General features: G+C 43.1%; 1 protein-coding gene across 3 annotated transcripts in view; it reads right to left on the bottom strand.

The window, feature by feature from the left end:
• kcnd3 (potassium voltage-gated channel, Shal-related subfamily, member 3) overlaps positions 1-21,867 on the bottom strand; it is a 313,717-nt gene extending 291,850 nt beyond the window's left edge. For all 3 annotated transcript variants that reach the window (XM_068057481.1, XM_068057482.1, XM_068057484.1), the window contains exon 1: positions 20,756-21,867. In XM_068057481.1, the coding sequence (XP_067913582.1) occupies positions 20,756-21,867 (1,112 nt within the window). The remainder of the gene's footprint in view (positions 1-20,755) is intronic.
• Between the last annotated feature and the right edge of the window lie 5,553 nt (positions 21,868-27,420).

The raw sequence follows: 27,420 nt of genomic DNA, 5'->3' as shown, positions 1-27,420 counted from the left end.
CATACCTAACGCAAAGGAAGATGGTTGTGGTTGTTGGTGGTTAGTCATCTCAATCCCAGGACATCACTGCAGGAGTTCCTCAGGGTCGTGTCCTAGGCTTAACCATCTTCAGCTGCTTCATCAATGACCTTCCTGCCATCATAAGGTCAGAATTAGGGATGTTCGCTGATGATTGCACAATGTTCAGCACCAGTCACAACTCCTCAGATACTGAAGCAGTCGGTGTAGAAATGCAACAAGACCTGGACAATATCCATGCTTGAGCTGATAAGTGGCAAGTAACATTCACACGACACAAGTGCCAGGCAATGACCATCTCCAGCAGGAGAGAATCTAACCATCTCCCCTTGACGTTCAATGGCATTACCATCACTGAATTCCCCACTATCAACATCCTGGGGGTCACCATTGACCAGAAACTGAACTGGACCAGCCACATAAATACCGTGGCTAATAGAGCAGGTCAGAGGCTGAGAATTCTGCGGCGGGTAACTCACCTCCTGTCTCTCCAAAGCCTGTCCACCATCTACAAGGCACAAGTCAGGAGTGTGATGGAATATTCTCCACTTTCCTGGATGGGTGCAGCTCCAACACTCAAGAAGCTCGACACCATCTAGGACAAAGCAGCCCGCTTGATTGGCACCCCATCCACCATCTTCAAAATTCACTCCCTCCACCACCAATGCACAGTGGCAGCAGTGTGTACCATCTACAAGATGCACTGCAGCAACGCACCAACGCCCCTTAGACAGCACTTTCCAAACCCGCGACCTCTACCACCTAGAAGGACAAGGGCAGCAGATGCATGGGAACACCGCCACATGCCATCCTGACTTGGAACTATATCGCTGTTCCTTCACTGTCGTTGGGTCAAAATCCTGGAACTCCCTTCCTAACAGCACTGTGAGTGTACCTACACCCTAAGGACTGCAGCGCTTCAAGAAGGCAGCTCACCACCACCTTCTCAAGGGCAATTACGGATGGGCAATAAATTCTGGCCTATTCAGCAATGCCCACATCCCACGACCGAATCAAAAAAAACACCAGCACGGACCAGTTGGGCCAAATGGCCTGTTTCTTTTCTGTTAACGCGGTGCAACTGACTGTAAAAGACATTTGGGGTTTCAATGCACCAACATTTTCTGAACCCTGTATTACTATCCTGAATATTGAACATGTAAGTGCAAATGGACCCCGAGTTTCTCAATGCTAGACCTAACAATGATTGTCACAGACTGGAAATAGTGGAGGGCCTCACTGTGGTCTATAAACAGCTGTGTGTCAGGTCAAATGGATGAAGTGAATAACATTGCAGCACACAGACAGTTGTAGCCTGGGATTTTAAATCATTAATGCTGTTGTCCAGTTTTGAAAACATTCCTGCTAAGACTAACGGCTGTCAGCATGCTGAGTGCACCTTGTAAAGATGTCTGTATACACAGGCCCATTAAAGAAGGCTTGCAATTTTTCATTTTCAAATGTTGTCTGAGGCTTTCATCTGATATGAGACAGTGGAACTGTGCTGGCAATTAGTCTTTAAAGGCTACTTTGCTTCATTGAACTATGTGTCCATCAGTTGGCAAAAGCCTATAAGCTCAGGTCTGTGCTCAGAATTTGAAGCATTGGTGATAAAATCAGAAATAGAGAGAGAGAGAGAAGGAAAGCAAGAAAGACTTACATTTATATAGCAGCTTGCATGAAGTACTCTTTAAAATGTAGTCACTGTTTTATTGTAGGAAACATAGCAGCTAATTTGAGCACAGCAAGCTCCCATAAGCAGTAACGTGATAATGACAAGATAATCTGTTTCAGTGATGTTGGTTGTGGGATAAATATTGGCCAGGACACGGGGACAATTTGCCTGCTCTCATTCATCTGCTGTATTTTTGGAGAGGGAATGGATGGCAAAGGACCTGGGCTCAATGCCAACTTAATCTGATGGGATGAAAATCTCCTTTCATTGCCAGCTGTAATGGTTGTAAGTGAAGTGCACTTAAAGCAGCATTAATGTAGCTCCAAGTAAGAGAGTTCACGGCATGAAAACGTTCAAACTTTCAGCTCTAAATGGCACTAAATCATAAATATGACTGCAAAAGGTTGGAAAGATGGCTAGTGTATGTCCATACAGATGTTTTATGATTCAGTTTTTTCTCCTGGTGCTATGGTTATTGTCATGCGAGGCTCCCACCTGCCAAGAATGAGGCACATTAATTTTGTCATGAACATTGATTTTAAACTGTTATTAGAGTGAGGAAATGACTTTTAAACAGATCAGCCATGGCTGGAAAAGATAGTTGCATATTAACAGACAGTGCTTGTGTAGATAAAGAACCATTCCCTGACACATTCAACCCACACTGGACAGTGAAGGGGTGGAGAAGTGCATTCTAGGGCCTGCTGGGGTAATGCAATCCACAGGGGCCAAGACTGGTTGGATCAGCTGGTCACATGACTGACTGGCTGTTCCAGTGGTCTTTTGAACTAGTCCCAGAGAGTTTGAACTGAGAAAGACTGTTTGCTCCTGGACTGAGAAGATCTCTCCTGTCTGCTCCCATCTCTTCCTCACAAGCCTCTGAATCCACTGAAGACACATGAACCCCAAGAAAGAAAAGTCTCCTACAGCGAACAAGGTTTAAGAAGAATACTGGGCCCTAATGAAAAGCAAGATCTATCTGCAATAAAGGACTGTACAGTGAGCTCGAAGAACCGTAACAAAAACTCTTCAGATATTTCAACTCCAACTTTTCACTTTATTTTTTCTTCTGCTTTTTTCTGTCTCTATTTGCATGTGTGTATCATGTATGCATGCTAGCCTGGGCTCATCGTGTATCCGTAGGCATCAACCGAATTAGAGTTTAAGTTCAAGTTTAGTAAATTTCAACTTTTCTTCTTTAAACCGAAGAAAACCTGTTTGTGCTGGTTTCTTTGCCTTATAATTGGAAAGCGATGAACAAGGATTCACCAAGGAGGAGCTAAAAACATGGTGTGTTTAAAATTAAACCCTGTTACGGTAAAAGCAGGTGAAGGCCGAAAGGGAACCCTAGATCTCTTTCTCACTGGCTTTTGTGCTCCTTCATTCTGTGTTTGGTTCAGATATTTTCAACTTTCACATTTCAGGCTATTGTTTTTCGCTGAGCCTCAGCTTTCTACATAATTAGGGTCCAACTACAAAAATTACCAACTATTCCAAATTTTGCAAATCAGCATGGTAAGAATGGGCACTGGCTGTCTTGCTAAATCTTGGCAAAAAATCCAGATGCAATATTGGACTATGTATGTTGAATGCCTGGTTGACCATGGGGAGCATCATGGACTATTCTCATGCAACGTTCACTTTCCAGCATATGCCACCAGATGGTGAATAGAGCAGAGAACCTCACTAGTTTTCACTTCCTCCCTAATTTAGAGGCATTGTGGTCAATGGTAGAATGCCCCATATTGATTGATTTGGTTGAGACCAGCAAACTCAGCAGAGAAATGGATCAGGAACCCACTTGGCCTGTATGCCTCAGTGTCAAACTGGGCAGTGTATTTACCTACTGAATCATACAGCAGAATCATCTATGATACGTTTTCTGGCCTGTGATCCCTCGAGTATAGAGATTCAAAGGGTGGATCTAATTGAAGTATTTAAGATGGTTGCAAGATTTGATTGGGTAGATGGAGGGGATCTATTTTGTCTGATGGGGCGAGTTCAGAGGAAGGGGCATAATGTTAAGATCAGAGCTAGGCTGTTCAGGGGTGATGTCAGGAAGCACTTCTTCACAGAAATGGTAGTGAAAATCTGGAACTCTCTCCCCCAAAAAGCTGTTAAGTCTGGGGGTCAATTGAAAACTCCAAATCAGAGATTGATAGATTTTTGTTCGGTAAGGGTAATAAAGGTTATGGAACCAAGGAAGATAAATGGAGTTAAGATATGGTCCAGTTATGATTGAATTGAATGACAGAATAGGTTTGAGGGGCTGAATGGCCTCCTCCTGTTCAACAACAACAATAATCATTTATTTAGCACCTTTAAAATAGGTTGTTCTTGTCTTCCTAGACTTGCACGTGACCCGACATACTCCCTTTGTATCTTTCTGTTTTAATTTCAATTAGGGGGCAATGTTGAGACCACAAAAACAAATCCTCTTCCTTCAGAGGGACCCTACGTTGCTGTTGGTCCAGATGTTCCTGGTTCTCCAGTCAGTTACCAATCTGCTTAGTTCCAGACCTGTATAAATGCTTGGCAAAAACTTTTTTATTCAAAATTTTTAAATAATGGGTGGCAGAAAATACTCAGGGAACTTATGGCAATTATTTTCTGCTAACCTGTACCTCGAACAGATTGCAAAGTCCTTATGACGGGAGACAGGATACAATGTGAGTAAGATATAAAGCACAAACTAGTAAGACCCTGGACAGGAAACTTGCAAATCAGGGCTCAGAATAGATTTAGTGCATGATTAAATCTTTACAACACATCATCATTTTAGAAATGTACCATAATGGAGTTGGAAAGTGAAGCTTTGCCAATGCTATTTAAGCCAGTGGAAATGTGCCAATAAACCAACCAATCTTTCTATCGCTTTATGTGCCCATGCACATAAATTGACTTAGACTATGATCACAGAACTAAGACACGTAGAAATGTAGTCTTTCTGCCCCTTAAATGTATATTCAGTGATATTCAGTACTAATCTAGCTGACGTCAGCTGGGCAATGCCCTCAGTATCACTGAACTAGGGAGAGATAAAAAATCTGCCACGATTCCCATTCCTGACTTGGTCGCAGATTTATTATTTTCTTCTAGGAGATGGTCAGACTAAGCAGGTGGGTTTGAGAAGATGCTGAACATAGAATCATAGAAGGGCTGCAACACAGGTGGTCATTCGGCCCATCGTGTCCATGCTGGTTTACTGCAAGAGCAACTCAGCTAGTTCCACCCCCTTGCCTTTTCCCCATAGCCCTGCAAATCTGTTCTCTTCAGATAGTTATCCAATTCCCTTTCAAAAGCCACAATTGAATTTGCCTCCACCACACTCTCAGGCAGTGCATTCCAGAACCTACCCATTCTTGCGTAAAAAGGTTTTTCTCATGTCGCCTCTGGTTCTTTTCCTGATCACTTACAGTCGGTGACCTCTGGTTCTCGACTCTTCTACCAATGGGAACAGTTTCTCGCTATCTATTCTGTCTGGACCCCTCATAATTTTGAACACCTCCATCAAATCTGCTCTCAACATTCTGGAAAGAACTGTCTGAGAGTCTGGTGATAACTGGAGCTTAAGAAAGCAATTAGGAGAGCAAAGAAGGGATATGAGAAAGCTCTGGCTGGTAAAAGTAGGAAAAATCCCAAGATATTCTATAAGTATATCAATGGGAAGATGATAACCAAGGAAAGAGTAGGACCCATTAGGGACCAAGGGGGAAATTTGTGGGTAGAGCCAGAGGACATTGGTAGGGTGTTGAATGAATACTTCACATCTGTCTTCACCCAAGAGAATGAGGATGTAGATATGGAACTTAGAGAGAGAGAGACTGTGAGGTTCTTGAGCAAATTGTCATAGGGAGTGACAAGATATTGGAGGTTTTGGAAGGCTTAAAAGTGGACAAATCTCCAGATCTGTACGATTTATGTCCCAGGATGCTGTGGGAGGCGAGGGTGGAGATTGCAGAGGCTCTGACCCTAATTTTTAATTCCTCTCTGGCCACAGGGAAGGTGCCAGAGGACTGGAGAACAGCTAATGTGGTCCCACTATTTAAGAAAGGTTGTAGAGATAAGCCAGGGAACTACAGACCAGTGAGTCTTACGTCACTGGTAGGGAAACTATTGGAGAAAATTCTGAAGGAGAGAATCTATTTCCACTTGGAGAGGCAAAATTTGATATGAAATAGTCAGCATGGCTTTGGCAGAGGGAGGTCATGCCTAACAAATTTGATTGAATTTTTTGAGCATGTGACCAGGTGTGTAGACGAGGGTAGTGCAGTTGATGTAGTTTACATGGATTTCAGCAAAGCCTTTGACAAGGTCCCACATGGGAGACTTATCAAGAAAGCAAATGCACATGGGATACAAGGTAACTTGGTAAGGTGGATTCAAAATTGGCTTAGCTGTAGGAGACAGAGAGTGATGACAGACGGCTGTTTTAGTGACTGGAAGCCAGTGTCCAGTGGTGTACCACAGGGATCTGTGCTGGGTCCCCTATTGTTTGTCATTTATATGAACGACATAGATGACTATGTGGGGGGTAGGATCAGTAAGTTCGCGGATGACACAAAGATTGACCGAGTGGTTAACAGTGAGGTGGAGTGTCTTAAGTTACAGGAAGATATAGACGGGATGGTCAAATGGGCAGAAAAGTGGCAGATGGAATTTAACGCTGAAAAGTGTGAGGTGATAAACTTTGGAAGAAGTAATGTGACATGGAAGTATTCAATGAATGGCCTGACACTGGGAAGTTCTGAGGAATAAAGGGACCTTGGCGTGTTTGTCCATAGATCTCTGAAGGCAGTAGGGCAGGTAAATAGGGTGGTGAAAAAGGCATATGGGACACTTGCCTTTATCAATCGAGGCATAGATTACAAAAGCAGGGAGGTCATGTTGGAGTTGTACAGAACTTTGGTAAGGCCACAGCTGGAGTACTGTGTGCAATTCTGATCGCCACATTACAGGAAAGATGTGATTGCATTGGAGGGGGTGCAGAGGCGATTCACCAGGATGCTACCTGGGATGGAACATTTAAGCTATGAAGAGAGGTTGGATATGCTCGGGTTGTTTTTGCTGGAGCAGAGAAGACTGAGGGGTGATCTGATCGAGGTGTACAAGATTATGAGGGGCATGGACAGGGTGGATAGGGAGCAGCTGTTCCCCTTAGTTGAAGGGTCAGTTACGAGGGGTCACAAGTTTAAGGTGAGGGGCGGGAGGTTTAAGGGCGACTTGAGGAAGAACTTTTTTACCCAGAGGGTGGTGACGGTCTGGAATGCCCTGCCTGGGAAGGTGGTAGATGCAGGTTGCCTCACATCCTTTAAAAAAGTACCTGGATGAGCACTTGGCACGTCATAACATTTAAGGCTATGGGCCAAGCGCAAAAGGGATTAGGTAGACAGGTCAGGTGTTTTAATGCATCGGTGCAGACTCGATGGGGCGAAGGGCCGAAGGACCTCTTCTGCACTGTATTATTCTGTGATTCCGTGCTTCTGTGAGACAGATTCAATCGCGGCTTTCAAAGGGGACTTGGATAGTTACCTGAACAGAAAAAATTTGCAAGGCTACAGGGAATAGAAAAGGGAGTTGGACTCGCTGAGCAGCTCTTACAGACAGTCGACAACAACATGACATGAAGAAAGGCTTCCTTCTGTGCAGTTACCGTTCTATGATTCTATGATCTCAATGTGTTTCACTCACACACAGTGTAATTGTTAAACAAATACAGCAACAATTCTGTCCTTGCAATGCTCATGATCCATCTCACAGTAAATGGCCAGTTAATTTGTGTTTGGCGACACTGGTTGAAAGAAGGATGTCGGGAGGGACAACCACAGGATGCACTGTTCTTCTTCGAACTGTGTTTTCAGTACCGTAGGACTGAACCTTGCTTTAATGTCTTGACCTGAAGGACATAATTTCTGACAATACAATATTCCTGCATATGAGTAGCAGCCTGTGTTATGAGTTCAAACACGATATGGGGCTCTAAAGGATTCTAACCCAGGGGGAAGAATTCTACCAACTGAGCCAATGCAACACACAGATAATGGATATTCAAGATTCTAAATACAACTGGTCCCAGAACAAAACATAGAAATATGAAATAATTCAGCACAGCAACAATGAGGAAAAATCTATCTGGTTCGTGGAGATTATTTCTTAAAGGAATATCATAGAAAAATAGAATCATAGAATGGTTGCAGCACAGAAGGAGGCCATTCAGCCCATCACGTCCATGCCAGCTCTCTGCAAGAGCAACTCAGCTAGCCCCACTCCCCTGTCCTTTCACAGTAGTCCTGCAAACTGTTTCTCTTCAGATATTTATCCAATTCCCTTTTGAAATCCACGGTTGAATCTGCCTCCACCACACTCTCAGGCAGTGCTTTCCAGGTCCTAACCAATGGCTGTGTAAAAATGCTTTTGCTTATGTTACTGTTGCTTCTTTTACCATTCACCGTAAATTGGCGTCCTCTGATTCACAACCCTTCTGCTAATGAGAACAGTTTCTCTCTATCAGCTCTGTCTAGACCCCTCATGATTTGGATCAGCTCTATCAAATCTCCTCTCAAACTTCTCTTCACTAAGGAGAACAACCCCAGATTCTCCAATCTATCGCTGTAACAGAAGTCCCCCTCATCCCTGGAACCATTCTTGTAAATCTTTTCTGCAGCCTCTTTAAAGCCTTTAACAAAAACAAGAAATGCTGGATTCACTCAGCAGGTCTGGCAGCATCTGTGGAAAGAGAAGCAGAGTTAACGTTTCGGGTCAGTGACCCTTCTTCGGAACATTCCGAAGAAGGGTCACTGACCCGAAACGTTAACTCTGCTTCTCTTTCCACAGATGCTGCCAGACCTGCTGAGTGAATCCAGCATTTCTTGTTTTTGTTTCAGATTTCCAGCATCCGCAGTATTTTGCTTTTATTTCTTTAAAGCCTTTATTGTGAGATTTGCTCTACTTTACTGAGGAGGCAAAATGTGCATTATCTGACTAATACACTGTGTTAATGTTTTTTAAAGTCATTATGTTATGAGATTCTACAATACCATTAGGTCAGCAATAACAAGTATTTTAGTAAATTAATCAGATATTTGAACCTAATATTATCCTGATAGATAATGTTAGAAGTAACTTAGAAAGCATTCTGTTCATTTAATTTTACTTTTTAAAAATTCTTTCATGGGTTATAAGAGCCACTGGCAAGGCCAGCATTTGTTGCCCATCCCTAATTGATCTTGAGAAGGTGGTGGTGAGCTGCCTTCTTGAACTGCTGCAGTACATCTGGTGTAGGTACACCCACAGTGCTGTTCGGGAGGGAGTTTCAGATTTTTGACTGAGCAACAGTGAAGGAATGGTGATATATTTCCAAGTCAGGTTGATGTGCGACTTGGAGGGGAATTTGCAGGTGGTGGTGTTCCCATGCATTTGCTGCCTTTGTCCTTCTAGGTGGTAGAGGTCGCGGGTTTGGAAGGTGCTGTCTAAGGAGCCTTGGTGCGTTGGTGCAGTGCATCTTGTAGATGGTACACACTGCTGCCACTGTGCATTGGTGGTGGAGGGAGTGAATGTTTAAGGTGGTGGATAGGTGTCAAACGAGTCCTGGATGGTGTTGAGCTTCTTGAGTGTTGTTAGAGCTGCACCAATCCAGGCAAGTGGAGAGTATTCCATCACACTGTGACTTGTGACTTGTAGATGGTGAACAATATTTGGGGAGTCAGGAGGTGGATTATTTGCTGCAGAATTCCCAGCCTCTGATTTATCTCATGCATCTAGAAGTCACTGACATCACTACTGGCATTCCAGTAACGGAAATAAGAAAAATAAGAAGAGCAAAGGGATACAGGTGAGCACATCATTAAAACCAGCATCGCAGGTCAGCAAAGTAATTAAATATGCTAACAAAGAATTGGGATTTATTTCTAGGGATATAGAATTCAAAAGTGCAGTTCCAACAACACGCAAGAAGCTCAACACCATCCAAGTCAAAGCAGCTTGCTTGTTTGGCACCCCATCGAACACCTTCAACATTCACTCCCTCCACCACTGATGCACAGTGGCTGCAGTGTGTACTATCTACAAGATGCAATGCAGCAACTCGCCAAGGCTCCTTAGACAGCATCATCCCAACCTGCAAACTCTACCACCTAGAAGGACAAGGGCAGCGAATGTGTGGGAACAGCACCACCTGCAAGTTCCCCTCCAAGCCACCCACCATCCTGACTTGGAAATATATTGCTGGGTCAAAATTCTGGAATGCCCTTCCTAACAGCACTGTGGGTGTACCTACACCAGATGGACTGCAGCGGTTCAAGAAAGCAGCTCACCACCACCTTCTCAAGAGCAATTAGGGATGGGCAATAAATGCTGGCCTGGCCAGCGATGCCCATATCCCATGAAACAAATAAACTTAAAAAAAAATCCAGATCACAAGAATACGATGTGTAAAAGAGTGGGCTGGGATGGATGAAGCCTCGGCCATGAAAAGGTAGAGTGGAACGAGGAAGAGGGGCGTAAAGGCAGGAACAGTTGAAAGAGTGTGATGCATGCACTGAGCTTCAGGTCAGGAGGAGTTTGTGACAGGACTGAGTCCATGAGTGGCTTTATTGCCAAAGGTAAGGATCTTGCATTCAAAATGTTGGCCCTACGTAAAGTTTCAAGGTTCCTTTAAGATGGAGTGATTCAAAAGGGCTAAATTTTCATCTTTCACATTTCAGAAATAGTCTTCAGCTCACTGGGATGACATACGTGGAACTATAGATGCAAGTCCCCACCAGTTGCTGCGACTAAAATGAATAGCCAGGAAATCATAGAGCTCATACTCAAATTCTCAATATGTATACCTGCACACAGAGCTCTGCTTGTAGAGCAGCAATGCTGTAAAGTTACTATGAAACAATAACTTATACTTTCTGATTATGCCAATTTACATGGCAGCAACTGGTGGGGAATTGTATCTGTGGTCCCAAGTATGTCATCCCAATGAGCTGAAGACTATTTCTGAAATGTGAAAGATGAAAATTGGCACATGCCTGCAACAAGCTGTGACCAAGCAACGATAGTCACACGTACGCATGCCTACATGCATGTCAGCATGTATGCCTGCACATGTCTGCATACATATCTGCTCACAGCTGCAAAGTTCCTCTTGCTGTATGATTGCCTTTAAGAGTGATGCCGCTTTAAGATCTTAGTATGCTAATGATCTAAGTACCAGGTCAGATTACTGGAAGCCAGATTCACCCTGCCACTATAACACCAAGAGGCAAGTTCTGTAAATAGTTAACTCTGTACTGTGTATAATAGTTTTGCTGTAAATAAACCTGCTTGAGATCTTCAACCAACTGAACTCCATGCATCTCATTTATGTCGCATCAGACAACATAAAAAGAACTCATTTCACTTCTCATCAGTGCCTCTGCACAGTTTACATTTTGCTAGTGGAGTTCACTGTCTTGCCAATACTGACTGACAAAAGAAAGTTTTAAAGTGAAGCTTTCTTCTCACCAGCAATGCCATTGGAGTTCTCATGTACCAATTCAGTTAAAGCTGAGAAGTGCTATCATACTGGTGCAGTGCTGAAGCACAGTAAGTCTATCTCCTGAATGTGAAATCCCACCATGTTTGTGATTTCAGTCCCTAGTTTTGCTACACCTGCTGCATATTTCTACCACCTGAAATTATCCCAAGTATCGTAATGTGCAAACCCTCCAAGATTTACAAAGATTAGATTTCCCAAAAGCCAAGGTTTACCCACAAGTCAAATCTGTAATACAAAAGTGGCCGAGGTTGATTTAATGCTGGAATAGCTCTGAAACTGCACTGCCAGTAGTCAGTGCAACTCGTCACACAATCAGCCCAATTCTCTTCAGGTCTTAAATAACCAGGAAGATCATCAGGTTTGTTTCCAGTGAGTTTTACATTCGTCACTGATGGGATTTGTGCAGAATGACTTGGTCCAAGGTGGGTGATTTGTCAGCCCGATGGAGCTGCAGAATGAGCTGCAAACAGAAGCCTTGGTAGATCTGGAGGAACATGTCATCAGGCTACCGTAGGCAAATGGGAGTCTCCCTTAGCAACAGTGACCACAGGTATCCGACAGCTGATACAACTCAATTATTGTATTATAATAAGAGGACAAAATTTTAAGCTGATTGGCAAAAGAACCAGAGGCGAATGATGAAAATGGCTAGGATTTGGAATGCACTGCCTGATAGGATGGTAGAAACAGATTCAACAGTGGCCTTGAAAAGGGAATTGGATAAAGACTTGAAGGAGGGACAATTGTAGGACTATGGGAAAAGAGATGGGGAGTGGGACTAATTGGACTGCAGTCCAAAAGAGCTGGCACAGATTCAATAGGATGAATGGCCTACTTCTGTGCAGTACTATTCTTTGATTCCATGAGGGAGGCATGTCCTTACATCACTTAGGGTCCATTTAACATAGTCAAAGTAAGAACATATGAATTAGGAGAAGGATTAGGCCACTCAGCCCCTCTAGCCTGCTCTGCCATTCAATAAATTCATGGCTGAACTGATCACTCCACACTCCCAACTACCCCCGATAACCTTTCACCCCTGGATTCACAGACAAGACGGCATGGGTAGCAGTGGACAGGAGCTGGAGGTTCCTGTGCAGTCTGTTATCTTTGCAATCATCTTGCTAATCTGTGCTGTCTTCATTCTCAGAACAGAGGGAAAGAGGAAGGCCTAAGGAAGACTGAGGGGTGATCATGCTGAAGTATTTAAAATGATGAAAGGATCAAGAGGGTATCTATTTCCTCGGGTGGGAGAATCTAGAACAAGGGGGCATATTCTGAAAATTTGAACCAGGCTGTTCAGGAGTGATATCAGAAAACACTTCCTCACACAAAATGTGGCAGAAATGTGGAACGCTCTCCCTCAAAAGGCTGTGGATGCTGGAGGTTAATTGGAGCTTTCAAGGTTGACATTCATACATTTTTGATGGGTAAGGGTAATAAGAGATATAGTTCAAAGGTGGGAAAATGAAGTTGAGGTAGTGATCAGCCGTGATCTAATTGAATGACGGAACAGGCTCGAGGGATTGAATGGCCTCCTCCTTTTCCTATGCTCCACTTGTTCCCAAAGCTCAGGCCACAAGATTTTTTAAAAAAACTTTAAGTCTTTTTATAATACTTTGAAAAGCTTATACACGACAAAATGTTAAATTGACAGAAAATCTATACTTTAACCATCCTTACCCACAATTTGCTCTAGAATCATTGTGGACTTCTAGTCTACAGTGCCTCTGGCCAGCTCTCCATTCATCTTCCATTGAGGCATTAATCTTCTACTGGCAAAACTGGGAAAAAAGGGTGTTAAAATGAGGCCATATAGCAAACCACGTCCCTCTCTGGCCATCATTCGCATGTAGTGGGGAAGGGGAGAAAGGACAATCTTCATGGGTCTTTTTTGAGGTGTAATTCCTCCCATTAATGCTCTGGGACTGGACAAAGGAAAAACACAGGTAGGTTCTAGTCGTTAAGTTCTAGCCCACCAAAAAGATGCATAAATGTAGTTCCCTGATTGACTAACCCACAGCCTTGAGTTTCCCCAGGACAGAACTGTTGTAAGCATAGTTCGAGTGTTGTTTACAGATGTCTCAGAGTCTTTGTGTGGCTAAATAGTAACTCATTTATTTTATATACATAACTATGTGCACTCATGATGCTTCTAGCTTCTTTCAAGCCTAAAAAGCATGTGACTATTACATCTCATCACTACAGTGGGAGGGGTTACTCTCACTGTCTCAAACATTAACCCTTTCAGACTCTTGTACTACAAGAGCCTCTGCATTGCTTTGGCAAGCAACTGCTGGCATTCCCCAGTCATACCCAGAAATGATAGAAACCAGCATAAAATCAGTCAAAAATGAATATAGGTAAATTGGCTGTTATAAATTGCCCCTAGTATAGATAGGGGAATACAGGGACAGATGGGGATGTGGTAGAAATATAGGATTAGTATAAATGGGTGGTTGATGGTCGGCACAGACTCAGTGGGCCGAAAGGCCTGTTTCAGTGCTGTATCTCTAAAATAAAAAATTATCCTCATCTGCCCCTTTGGCTCTCCTTGAGTTACTGACCCTTCTGCCTTTAGAAATAGTTTTTCCCTATTTCCTCCTTCGAAACCCTTCATGATTTTGAACACTTCTATTAAATCTCCCTTGAACCACCTCTGCTCCAGGAAGAACAATCCCATCTTCTCCAGTCTCTCCACATAAGTCATTAGTCATTTCTGTAACCTCTACTGATTTTCAATGGATTGCCCAGTTATTGCAGTAGGAGATTTATTCAAATCAGTTACTGGCACAAATCATAAAAAACATAGTTATTGGCACAATAATTTTACTCACTTTTACTATGAAAGAACTCCAAGGCACTTAAATAAATGAACAGGCACCAACCTTAACAAACACACATCCTGCCATGTGCCTTGAAATTGGGATTTAGGAATATTAGTGTACAAATGCAAGCCTCATTAATTTAAAAGGAACTAACTCATCCATTAAAACAACAAATGAGTTCCATAGGATTTTACATGCTCATTTAAGGAGCCCAATTTTAACACATTTGAAGTTAGCTATAATCAAATGCTTGCAACAATCACCAACATTCATCAATATTGTGTTCTATTTAATGGTCATTGGAGAATTAAAATGATAAGAAAGTTACCTTCTTATATTTAAGCACAAAGGTAAAATAAGAATGCAGTCACTCCCTTATCTCAACTGTAATTTCAGGTTCCACAGAACAAATCTAAAACGCAATTCTGATGAACGTGTTTTCTTCGTATAAAGATTTAACTATTCATCCCTCAGCTATTAAGCTCTAGCTAAGAATGGTTGCTTCTCTTTTAAGCTAATGTGGTTTTGTTGTTTAGTCATAATGCACAATTTGTTATCAAGCGTCCATTTGCTAGCTGCCTGAAAACGAAGATTTATTGCTCTGTAATCTGCACTCCACCATTCCTAAAAAGAAAATGGCTTCCAGTTCACTTGGAAAGAACATTTTGAGTAATGCAAATGTGAATCATGCCAATAATGATCCCTGAGCTGAGAATCCCACTAATTGTGGTAAATATGGTAGTTTTCTGTTAAGCAGTTCCACAAAGTGGTAGATTCCACATTTACACCTATGACTTTCCACAAGCCAAGTTTGTTTATGTGGGATAAGAATTCTGAAGTGCTGCATTCAGGAAGGATATTTTGGCCTTCGAAAGGGGTGCAGCAAAGATTCACCAGAATGTTACCAGGGGTTCAAGGGTTAAATTAGAAGGACAGGTTGCATAGGCTTTGTTTTTCATTCACTCACAAGCGGGTATTGCTGGCAAGGCTGGTTTTAATTCCCATCCCTTATTATTCTTGAGAAGGTGGTGGTGAACTGTCTTCTTGAACCTCTGTAGTCCATGTGGTGAAGGTACTCCTACAGTGCTGTTAGGCAGGGAATCCCAGAATCCTGACCACAACATTGAAGGAACAGTGATTGATTTCCAAGTCAGAATGGTGGGCTACTTGGAGGGGAACTTGGAGATGGTGGTGGTCCCGTACCCCTGCTGTCCTTGTCCTAGATGCTAGACATCATGGGTTTGGAAGGTACTGTCAAAGAAGCCTTGGTGAGTTGATGCTGTGTACCTTGTAGATGGTACCTGCTGCTGCAGTGGTGGAGAGAGTGAATGTTCAGATTGGTGGATGGGATGCTGATCAAACAGGTTGCTTTGTCCTGGAATGTGTTGAGCTTCTTGAGTGTTGTTGGAACTGCTGTCATCCAGGCAAGTGAAGACTATTCCATCACACTCCTGATTTGGTGCTTGTATATGGTGGAAAGGCTTTGGGGAGTCAGGAGGTGAATCACTTGCAGCAGAATACCCAGGCTGTTGGTGTGTAATTCCTTGAGTATAGGAAATTGAGGCTATTTAATTGAGGTATTTAAAATTATAAGGAATTTGATAGAGTAGATATAGAGAAACTTCTTCCTCTGGTGGGTGAATCTAGAACAAGGGGTCTTAACCTAAAAATTAGAGGTAGGCCATTAAGGCTTGAAGTCAGGAAGTATTTCTTCATACAAAGGGGAGTAACAATCTGGAACTCTCACCCCCAAAAGGCTGTAGATGCTGGGTCAATAGAAACCTTCAAGACTGAGTTCAACAGATTTTAGTTGGGTAAGGGAATCAATGGGTATGGATCAAAGGCAGGTAAATGGGTTTCAGATACAGATCAGCCACAATCAAACTGAATGGCAGAACAGACTTGAGGGTCTGAATGGCCTACTCCTGTTACTATGTATGGTACAGCTGATGAGAAGAGGTCATGGAAAGAGAGAGAGAGAGAGAGAAGGAAGGATACAAGCCATTTTTTGGACCTTCACTTTCTAGGGCTTAGGACAAGAAGGGAATTGCAAAATGTCAGATGGCAGACTGTTTCTACAACCTATTAACGGAGGGATTGGTTTGTGGTGTAAGAGTTTGGAAGACAAAAGAGATAATGTAAAGGAAAATTCTACTAGATTGTGAAGCAATAAATATTAAAGCAGTGCACTGGAGCCTCAATATTCCCATTTTTCTTAAACTTTGAATTCTATTCTTTATGTGCAATAATGCTGAAGAATAATATGTTACCTGATACAAGCAAATTATTGAGCATGGTGAAGGCTTCAAATACCAGGGGGAACAAAACAAAAAAAAGAGGTTAGGAGCAGGAAACGATGTCAGATGGGAGTTGTCTGCATAAGATGTAATAGAGTTATGGAATAAGATATCAGGGAAGGTTGTTGAAGCAGGGAGTGTAAATGAGTTGACGAGACAATCAAGTGCATTTATGGAGGGAGAAAGGATTAGATATTATGGTGATAAAACACAAAGTTGGAGTGGATATATCAAAAATGGATGGGTTGGTTTGGCCTAATGGCTTTTTCATGTTTCTAAAAATACTTGTATGCTGTCTGTACCTTGTCCTAGAGACACTAAAAAAATGTCATATAAAATGATTCTATTTAAGCAAAAATGATTTATTCTTGAAGAATGGATATATATTTAAATGTGAATATGATCTCCAAGTCAAATGTTGCTTCAGATTTTAGAAAGATTTGAGTTATCACAGTATAATGCCATTCACTGTTGATGACTTTGGATAGTCATTTCCAATCTTCAGAGATAAATTATTCTTTTTTTTATTAATTCATGGGAAGTGGGGATCACTGGCTATGCCAGCATTTATTTCCCATCCCTAATTGCTCTTGAGAAGGTAGTGGTGAGCTGCCTTCTTGAACCGCCACAGTCCATGTGAGGTAGGTACACCCACAGTGCTGTTAGGAAGGGAGTTCCAGGATTTTGACCCAGCGACCGTGAAGGAATGGCGATATAGTTCCAAGTCAGGATGGTGTGTGACTTGGAGGTGGTGGTGTTCCCATGCTTCTGATGCCGTTGTCCTTCAAGGTGGTAGAGGTCACGGGTTTGGAAGGTGCTGTCTAAAGAGCCTTGGTGCGTTGCTGCAGTGCATCTTGTAGATGGTACACACTGCTGCCACTGTGCGTCAGTGGTGGAGAGAGTGAATGTTTGTGGATGGGGTGCCAATCAAGTGGGCTGCTTTGTCCTGGATGGTGTCGAGCTTCTTGAGTGTTGTTGGAGCTGCACCCATCCAGGCAAGTGGAGAGTATTCCATCACACTCCTGACTTGTGCCTTGTAGATGGTGGACAGGCTTTGAGGAGTCAGGAAGTGAGTTACTCGCTGCAGGATTCCTGGCCTCTGACCTGCTCTTGTAGTCACGGTATTTATATGGCTACTCCAGTTCAGTTTCTGGTCAATGGTAACCCCTAGGATGTTGATAGTGGGGGATTCAGCGATGGTAATGCCATTGAATGTCAAAGGGCGATGGTTAGATTCTCTCTTGTTGGAGATGGTCATTGCCTGGCACTTGTGTGGCGCAAATGTTACTTGCCACTTATCAGCCCAAGCCTGGATATTGTCCAGGTCTTGCTGCATTTCTATACAGACCGCTTCAGTATTTGAGGAGTCAGGAATGGTGCTGAACATTGTGCAATCATCAGCGAACATCCCCACTTCTGTAATAATAATGAAAGCAAAATACTGCGGATGCTGGAATTCTGAAATTAAAACAAGAAATGCTGGAACCACTCAGCAGGTCTGGCAGCATCTGTGGAAAGAGAAGCAGAGTTAACGTTTCTCTTTCCACAGATGCTGCCAGACCTGCTGAGTGTTTCCAGCATTTTTTGTTTTTATCCCCGCTTCTGACCTTATGATTGAAGGAAGGTCATTGATGAAGCAGCTGAAGATGGATATTACCCTGAAGAACTCCTGCTGTGATGTCCTGGAGCTCAGATGATTGACCTCCACCAACCACAGCCATCTTCCTTTGCGCTAGGTATGACTCTAACCAGCAGAGATTTTTCCGCTTGATTCCCATTGACCTCAGTTTTGCTAGGGCTTCTTGATGCCATACTCGGTCAAATGCTGCCTTGATGTCAAGGGCAGTCACTCTCACCTCACCTCTTGAGTTCAGCTCTTTTGTCCATTTTTGAACCAAGGCTGTAATGAGGTCAGGTGCTGAGTGGTCCTGTTGGAAATCAAACTGGGTATCACTGAGCAGGTTATTGCTAAGCAAGTGCCGTTTGATTGCACTGTTGATGACACCTTCCATCACTTTGCTGATGATTGAGAGTAAACTGATGGGGCGGTAATTGGACGGGTTGGACTTGTCCTGCTTTCTGTGTACAGGACATACCTGGGCAATTTTCCACATTGTCGGGTAGATGCCAGTGTTGGAGCTATACTGGAACAGCTTGGCTAGGGGTGCGGCAAGTTCTGGAGCACAGGTCTTCAGTACTATTGCTGGAATATTGTCAGGACCCATAGCCTTTGTAGTATCCAGTGCCTTCAGTCGTTTCTTGATATCACGTGGAGTGAATCAAATTGGCTGAAGTCTGGCATCTGTAATGCTGGGGACTTCAGGAGGAGGCCGAGATGGATCATCAACTCGGCACTTCTGGCTGAAGATTGTTGCAAATGCTTCTGCCTTATCTTTCTTATCTACCCAAGAAACCCCTAAGGCTCGATAAATGAAAGGGGCTCAGGACGATAATAGAAATAAAAGTTTGATTGTTTTTTAAAAATTATCTGAATTTGTATAATTGCACTGATTTTTGTTTCCTTGTGAATTTCCAAATAAAAATGTACTATTATCATAGACTGATAAAATGTGAATTGCAAAGTCATAATAATCATAACTATATCCAGGAGACTAGTCCTACACTCACATGCTCTAAAGGTAGTCCCATCAAAAAGGTCTCTGTCTTTGGTCAATACCTTCAGTTTGCACTAACAATGCAATTTTACTTCACATTTGTTTTTGCCATTGCTAAGGTCAACTGTTGAACAAAGTCACCAGAAAGTATGAAGGAACTTCCAGTTCTACAACACCATTCATGACCTCAGGATGTCCCAAAGCACTTTCCAGCCAACAAAGTACTTTTTGAAGTGCAGTCACTGTTGTAATGTAGGAAATGCAGCAGCCAACTTGCACACAGCCAGCTCCCACAAACAACAATGAGATAATGACCAGATAATCTGTTGTTTAATGATGTTGGTTGAGGGGTAAATATTGGCCAGTGCGCCAGGGAGAACGCCCCTTGCTCACCTTCAAAATAGTGCCATGGGATCTTTTACACCAGCCTGGGAGGGCAGACAGGTCCTTGGATTAAGGCCTTATCCAAAAGAGGGCACCTCCGACAGGGCAGCACTCCCTCAGTACTGGCAATGGGAGTGTCAGCCTTGGGTTATGCGATCGAATCTCGGGAGTGGAAGGTGACACCCCTACCTTCTGACTAAGGAGCAAGAGTGCTACCCAATGAATCATGGCTGACAAAGAAAGTAACTTAGATCGTCCTTGTTCGATGTAGCAGTAACATATCGCCAAAAAAAAAATTGAAGTCTGCGAGAAGGACAGCATGAAACGCACGAACAACCATCGTTCCGAGAAATGACCAATTTCACCGCCAATTTGCAGCTACCTTACTGGAAATGCAGGAACCGAGGTTCAGCACCACGGACAGGGGCTGTAATCAGCATTCAACACCAGGTAGCACTTCAGCCACGAAGTTCTCTTGTAAAAACTTTATTACTGTTGTCATAAGTCTTCTCACTCCAACAAATAAGCCTCAAGGTCATTAGCCCGAGAGTTCTGAGAAAACATTTTTATTTGTGTGTGTCACATTGTATATCGTCGAAACATCTGTCAGATTATATAGACAGCCTGATCTTTTCTCAAAGCAAGTCAGCCCTTTATTGCAAGAAAATCTATCGTCTTATTGCGCTATACAGACCGTTTTATGAACAGCAGAAATTACAAGTGCTTTTTCTATGTTCCTTCTTGATTAAATGAAATACAAGAGTTGGTGTTACAATAGATAAAATGCTCTAGGGATGGCTTTTAACCCATTGCCTTATAGTGGAAGCGTGCAGTAACTAGGGAAAATGGCCAGTAACTAAGAGAGACATAAGCACCGTTTAAGTTCTAACAGCCTACGTGTCATTTTTCACTCATTCGTTTGCACAGTCTCCTTGTGAAATAAACTTTCTCATTCCCTGCCTGACGAAGATTAATATCTGGTCCTGCCTTTCTGTTTCAGTGCGATGCAATAACTATTGGTAATGCCTGGTACTGCTTAGAAAAGGAGATTAAACAGTGCTAATTCTGAGAATGTAATTACAAATATCCAGATTGTTCGTCAAATCAACCAAGTTATACCTGTATTCTGGAGCTAAGGCGATATTTAGTTAATCCTTTCTACTTTCAACGCTTTGCCCCATGTTACTAAATAAAAGGCGCGTTTATCATCTATTAATTAAAGATTATTTTGAAAGCTGAATAACGTTAGTGCCTTGTAAAAATCCGCACAATTTCTTGATTATTGAGGCAGGCGCCACTTGGGTAAACATACATGTTGAACATTGGAGCCAATGGTCTCACACGGAGACAGGGTAGCGTTTGGAAAACTGATATGTATCAATCACAACAAAGGGTGAAAAAATAGGACCTACCCAAGAGTTGTCATGGTGACAATAGTGTACCAGAAAGAGGCGGGAATGCTTGTAAACTTGCTGTGGGTCGACCCTTTCTCAGCATAGAACATCACAGTGGCAAAGATTATGATAGCCATGGTGAGAGAGAACAGGAGAAATCCAAGTTCAGAGGCACAACTCTTCAGGGTGTAACCGAGGATCCTCAGCCCTTGGGAATGGCGAGAAAACTTGAAAATCCGGAAGACTCTAAACACCCGGAGAGTCACGAAGGCTCCACTCACATCTTCGTTGTTGGTCATCACCAAGCCAATGTAATAAGGCATGATGGCCACGACATCAATGATGCTCATCACGCTCCTCATGAACCTGTAGCGGCTAGGGGCTGCAAAAAGTCGTAGAAGGTATTCAACAGTGAAGATCATGACACAGGCAGTGTCTAAGCAAAAGAAAGCCACTACGTATCTCTCTCCACAGGGTAGGTCTTTGACATCGCCTGGGCCAATTCCGCAGGGCACCGTCTCCACCACATTGGTGATTACCGAGACTGCAATGAAGAAACCAGTGACATAGTAGAAGACCAAGGCTAAGGTGCTGGTATGCGGGTTCTCAAAGGCCCTCCACATGGTTTGACGACAGGTGCGCGAAGGCAAGTTGCCTTCCGCCTTATTTTCAGAGTCACTGTCATCCATCAACCTCTCTGCATTTTCCCTCCTTCTGTCCTTGTACTCTTCATAGCAACAGTCCCCGATGATCTCAGGGATGATGCCAAAGAAAGCTAGCTCTTCATCATAGGCAGAGATGCACTCGTGCCGCGGATAGTGCAACTTGCCCGTCCTGTAAAAATTCAACACGTTTCTGAAGATGTCAGGATCCCGGTCAAAGAAATACTCCTTGCTTTCTTCGTGGAAGAAGAACTCTTTCTCGGTGCTGCCCAGTAACGTGTCGGGGAATCTCTCCAGGGTGTTTTTCCAAGTTTGGAAGCGCCTCCCGCTCACATTGAGGATGATGAGCTCGTCCTGTTTTTTATTCTTGTCGCCTGGGGCGAGAGGCATGGGACAGTTGGCCACTGGCATCCATCCTATGGCAGCAGCCCGGGCGAAGGGCAGCCAGGCCGCGACTCCGGCCGCCATTGCGACTCCCAAACTGGCTGCAAGGCGACAGAGCGGCTACAGTGAGAAGAACCTTCGTTGGCGACTAGGCGACATCTGAAAGTGAAGACAGAAACCAATTTCCATCTCAAGATCAGTCTTCAGCAACACACATTGTCTATCATTTCGACATTTGCGGGACAAAGTTATCACAATGCAATGCCACCCAGCCAATATCTCCACTGCTTAAAAGTCCTCCTGTTTGTCAGACAATCATTGTAAATGCGTAAAACTGCAAATGCATTAACAACTCAACACAGTTATCACTACAGACTGTCGCCTTGGATCCCCTTCCTCAGTTTGCAAACAGGGTTCCAATTAATGATGTTAGTTACTCTTAACCACATTCTAACTGACTTTTTTGATTTATTAAAAGACAAATCTTCTGTTTTCTAGCTGGCTGATGGGCTGTTGATGTCTTACCATTACAACTGACAGCTCTGCTGTGTCTGATGAAGGACAGGCATCTTGCTGATGGGAAAACAAGTAGAGGAGCTGTATGGGAGATGATTGAGGAGACCTGACACACGTTTTTGAAGATAAGATCAATGACTCCTCCCCTTTCTCCCATTAAAAACATCTCCAATCATAGAGAACAATTACAATAAAAAGAACACAAAGCATGGAAAAGGGCAATGTCATTGCAGAAACGACTCAACCGACCCCTCATTTTATGGACATAGTTGTTTTAAAAAAACAGAGGAACTGCAGGCTGGTTAAGCTTGCAACAGAGTCTCTGTAAAGAGAACCTCGGAAACTTTGGACAGAAGCGTGTTCGCTTCATTCTTAAAAAAAAAGATACAGGGCTTACCTTGGGAATGGGAGGGAGACTCAGTCTTGCTTACAGGGACAATCCTTCTTCTCGAGGACAAAAGAATTTAAATAAAAAACTCTTCAATGGGAAGGTAAATCCCGCAGTAGCGAGGAGCCAGGTGAAGATACAGTCAAGAGGAGCGAGAAGTCAGCGCACAGAATCAGCTGCGCCAGTCCCGCCGGTGTCACTGCCTTTTTGTGCTTGGTCGTCACGGATTTTTTTCCCCTCTACTTACTTTGCTCGCAGGCTAAGGTAACAGGTTTATGTTTTATTATGGTTATTTCCAAATGTTTGACTTATTACCTTCTCTCTCTCTCTCTCTCTCTCTCGCTCTCTGTCGTTCTCTACTTTAAATGGCACGGCTGCGATAGGCGGGTCAGGGTTGTGATGGCATGTTTAGCCTGGAATGATGGACAGTGGTCTCCCTCGGCTCTGGCGGTGCCTCTGAGCCACTGTACCTAGCCCATAGAGACGTAGTATGACAGAGAGAGAGTGAGAGAGAGAGAGAGAGAGAGGGGGGCGGGGGGGGGGGGGGGGGGGGGGGTGGGGGAGGGGACGATCCAACCTTTACAATTCACAACCTGTTAGATGCTGTATATATAACCAGGGTGAAAGCTTCTACCCTATTGCAGGCTGGATTATCTACACCGAAACCGAGAGACATGATTATCTTTCACTGATTCAATCTATTTCTCAACGCGCACGAACAACAGGCGCCTTCTATGCAAGGATCAGAATGAGGATACCTTCCCATGGGGCTAATAGAACACATGGGTGTAAAGGTCCCGAGGAGAGCGGCTGAAAACTCACCTTGGCTGGGCTGAGGGGAGCCATTGGATCTGTTGCACTGCGAGAATCACTGCTCCCTTCACGACTGGTTTTCTCGGTTAATGTAGTATTAGTTGTAGAATTAAAGAGGGGGGGGGGGGGGCGGAATTTGAAACCCCACTCATGTATAGTTTTACCGTCAGGATAAAAAAAAATCAACAGATGTATCTGTTTTCTGGACACGTTGCAGTTACAGAAATGACTTGCACGTGTCTCATTCCTTATAAATCTATAAAGCATTTGTCTAGGCACTGATAAACTCCGGAATAAATGCATCTAAAGTCTACATCATTCTTCAGTAATGTCAGCGGTGTCCTCTGCAGCCCTTCCCAAACCAGTCTGTCTTAGAATTCCCAAATGTTTGCTGAATTCCACCCCCTTACACCCATTGCAAGTCACCCAGTTCCAACTCTCCCTCAGTGTTTCCCTGGGTTTTTGCCTCGCAACTTTCTCCCTGGAGTTATTTGTTATATTGATTTTTGAGGGTTTATTAGTGCTTGTGTTGTCGATGTAAAAAAGAGCAGGCACACAGGGAAGAGTGGCTTTTGCCATTCAGCAGCAGGTAACTCACTCCGGCTCAGTTTTATTCTGGGAACAATGTCCCAGATAATTATTTCAGATTTCCGGCAACTGCAGCATTTTGGTTTTGTCCCACATGAGCAACAAAAAGACTGTCTTGGGCAAGACAGAACGATTAAACACGGGCATAGCTACTACTGAAATAACAGCGACCTTGCTAGATATATACAGAAAACAATGTTGGAAAACTGAGATAAAATCAAAACGCACTAGAAATAGGCAGATTCTCCAGGTCTTGGGAATGGAAGAGACGGGACGGACTCCCCACAACCAGGTATTTAGACTTCTTTCTGTGTTTAAAATTTTATTTTTGAAAATTGTAAACACAAGATAAAGATCAAGTGCTCAATATTTAGGACCTGCGGGAGCCTTTCCAACAGAATGCTAATTTTTTGGCTGTAATGTGTTACTGGATTGAATTAATTAACTTTTTATTGTGAGGAATGAGTTGTGAACGATTTCTTTTACATAGACAGATGGCGCAGTTTCCACGTAAAAACTGCAATTGAGCTCTTGCCGAATCCTTGCTTTTCTAAATGGCATTCTGAGCAGGGGTGGATTAGCACGGCTGTATCACTGCATTGTGATAAATTTCTCCCACACCTTCTCATTTTTCAAAACTTCTTCATGGTTTCCAAACTCATTAACAACTAATTCACTACAAAAGCGATTGGTAACCAATTGAAAGTCATGTACTGTGTCCTGTTAAAAGGGAGAGCAAATTTTACAGACATTGTTAATAGATAATAATTATTCGCTGCAAATTGCACCTTTTGAAACTAAGCAATGCTTGGAAGGAAGAGACCAGCCCGGTATCTAACTGGAAATGTTCACTGTTTCCATTAAATTACCTCTTCACACATGAAAGATAAATCAGTGTTGATAAGGAAGTTGGCCGGGCCACTCATGTGTAAAACCAAACTCATTTCAATTACTTGGGGAGGAATGTTTCCGGGATACAAACGTAGAGATAAGAAGGTCCAGTAACTTTCGGAGCCTAGGTACTTTTAGGCAACATTTGCGCTAAATCTTCTTCTTTTATATATTTTTAAAATTAATATCATTTGTATCCACTGTCAGTGGGAGCTTAGGGATAAATTCAATATCGCTTGTAGTTAAATCTATTCAGACACATGAAGAACTATTTGTGTTTTGAATCTGAGAGATTTGTGCGTTTTGTGTGACTTTTCTCACTGTGGGGATTGTTGGCAAATATCTGAAAATAATATTACAGCCCAATGAACTGATAGGCGAGGAGGGAATGGAGAATGATATCAAGGACAACCCATTGATTTGGACATGAGTTGGACAAGGTGCTGCATTGACTGTGCAACAGGTAATCCAGGCAGCCACTGCCACCACCCTCTACTGTCTGCTTTCACAAACTAATGAAACCGGTCACCAGAATCTCAGACTGTGGGCAGCCTGTATTTAAAGCAGCTGCTTCACTGTTTGCAGTAAATTGCTCGGGGGAAGGTTGGGGGAGGGGGTCGCTGAGGACAGGGAGCCTTGGCGGGGGAGGGGGGAACAAACTATTATTATAAACATACGAATTAGGAGCAGGAGTAGGCCACTCGGCCCTTGGCGCCTGCTCCGCCATTCAATAAGTTCATGGCTGAACTGATTACTCCGCATTTCCACCTACCCCCGATAACCTTCCACCCCCTTGCTTATCAAGAATCTATCTACCTCTGCCTTAAAAATATTCAGACTTTGCTTCCACTGCCTTTTGAGGAAGAGAATTCCAAAGACTCACGACCCTCTGAGAGAAAAAATTTCTCCTCATCTCTGTCTTAAATGGGCGGCCCCTTATTTTTAAACAGTGAATCCTAGTTCGAGATTCTCCCACAAGAGGAAACATCCTTTCCACATCCACCCTGTCAAGACCCCTCAGGATCTTATATGTTTCAATCAAGTTGCTTCTTACTCTTCTAAACTCCAACGGATACAAGCCTAAACTGTCCAATCTTTCCTTGTAAGACAACCCACCCATTCCAGGTATCAGTCTGGTAAACCTTCTCTGTACTGCCTCCAATGCATTTACATCCTTCCTTAAATAAGGAGACCAGTACTGTACACAGTACTGCAGTTGTGGTCTCACCAATGTCCTGTATAGCTGAAGCATAACCTCCCTACTTTTGTATTCAATTCCGCTCGCGATAAATGATAACATTCTGTTAGCTTTCCTAGTTACGTGCTGTACCTGCATACTAACCTTTTGTGATTCATGCACTAGGACACCCAGATCCCTCTGCATCTCAGAGCTCTGTAATCTCTCACCAGTTAGATAATATGCTTCTTTTTTATTCTTCCTGTCAAGGTGGCCAATTTCACACTTTCCCACATTATACTGCATTTGCCAGGTCTTTGCCCACTCACTTAACCTATCTATATCCCTTTGTAGCGTCCTTATGTCCTCTTCACAAGTTACTTCCCTACCTATCTTTGTGTCATCAGCAGATGTAGCAACCATACCTTTGGTCCCTTCATCCAAGTCATTTATATAAATTGTAGAAAGTTGATGCCCCAGCACAGATCCCTGTAGCACACCACTCGTCACATCTTGCCAATCAGAAAATGACCCATTTATGTCTAGTCTCTGTTTCCTGTTGGCTCGCCAATCTTCTATCCATGCCAGTATGTTACCCCCTACACCATGAGCTTTTATTTTTTGCAATAACCTTTGATGTGGCACCTTATCAAATGCCTTATGGAAATTTAAGGACAGTACATCCACTGGTTCCCCTTTATCCATAGCACATGTAACTCCCTCTGAGAACTCCAATAAATTGGTTAAACATGATTTCCCTTTCACAAAACCATGTTGACTCTGCCTGATTCCCCTGAATTTTTCTAAATGCCCTGCTATAACGTCTTTAATAATAGCTTCTAACATTTACCCTAAGACAGATGTTAAACTAACTGGACTGTAGTTTCCTGCTTTCTCTCTCCCTCCCTTTTTGAATAAAGGAATTACATTCACTATTTTCCAATCTAATGGAACCTTCCCCGAATCTAGGGAATTTTGGAAAATTAAAACTAACGCATCAACTATCTCACTAGCCTCTTCATTTAACACCCTAGGATGAAGTCCATCAGGACCCACGGACTTGTCAGCCCGCAGCTCCAACAAGTTGTTCAGTACCACTTCCCTGGTGATTGTAATTTTCTTCAATTCTTCCCTCCCTTCCATTTCCTGACTCACAGCTAATACTGGGATGTTACTTGTATCCTCAATAGTGAAGACCGATGCAAAATATCTGTTCAATTCATCTGCCATCTCCTTATTATCCATTATTAATTCCCCAGACTCA

Source organism: Heterodontus francisci, chromosome 25 (genome assembly GCF_036365525.1).
Source record: "Heterodontus francisci isolate sHetFra1 chromosome 25, sHetFra1.hap1, whole genome shotgun sequence".
Classification (NCBI taxonomy): domain Eukaryota; kingdom Metazoa; phylum Chordata; class Chondrichthyes; order Heterodontiformes; family Heterodontidae; genus Heterodontus; species Heterodontus francisci.
Note: the sequence above shows the minus strand (reverse complement) of the source record. Positions and strands in the feature narration are given on the sequence as shown.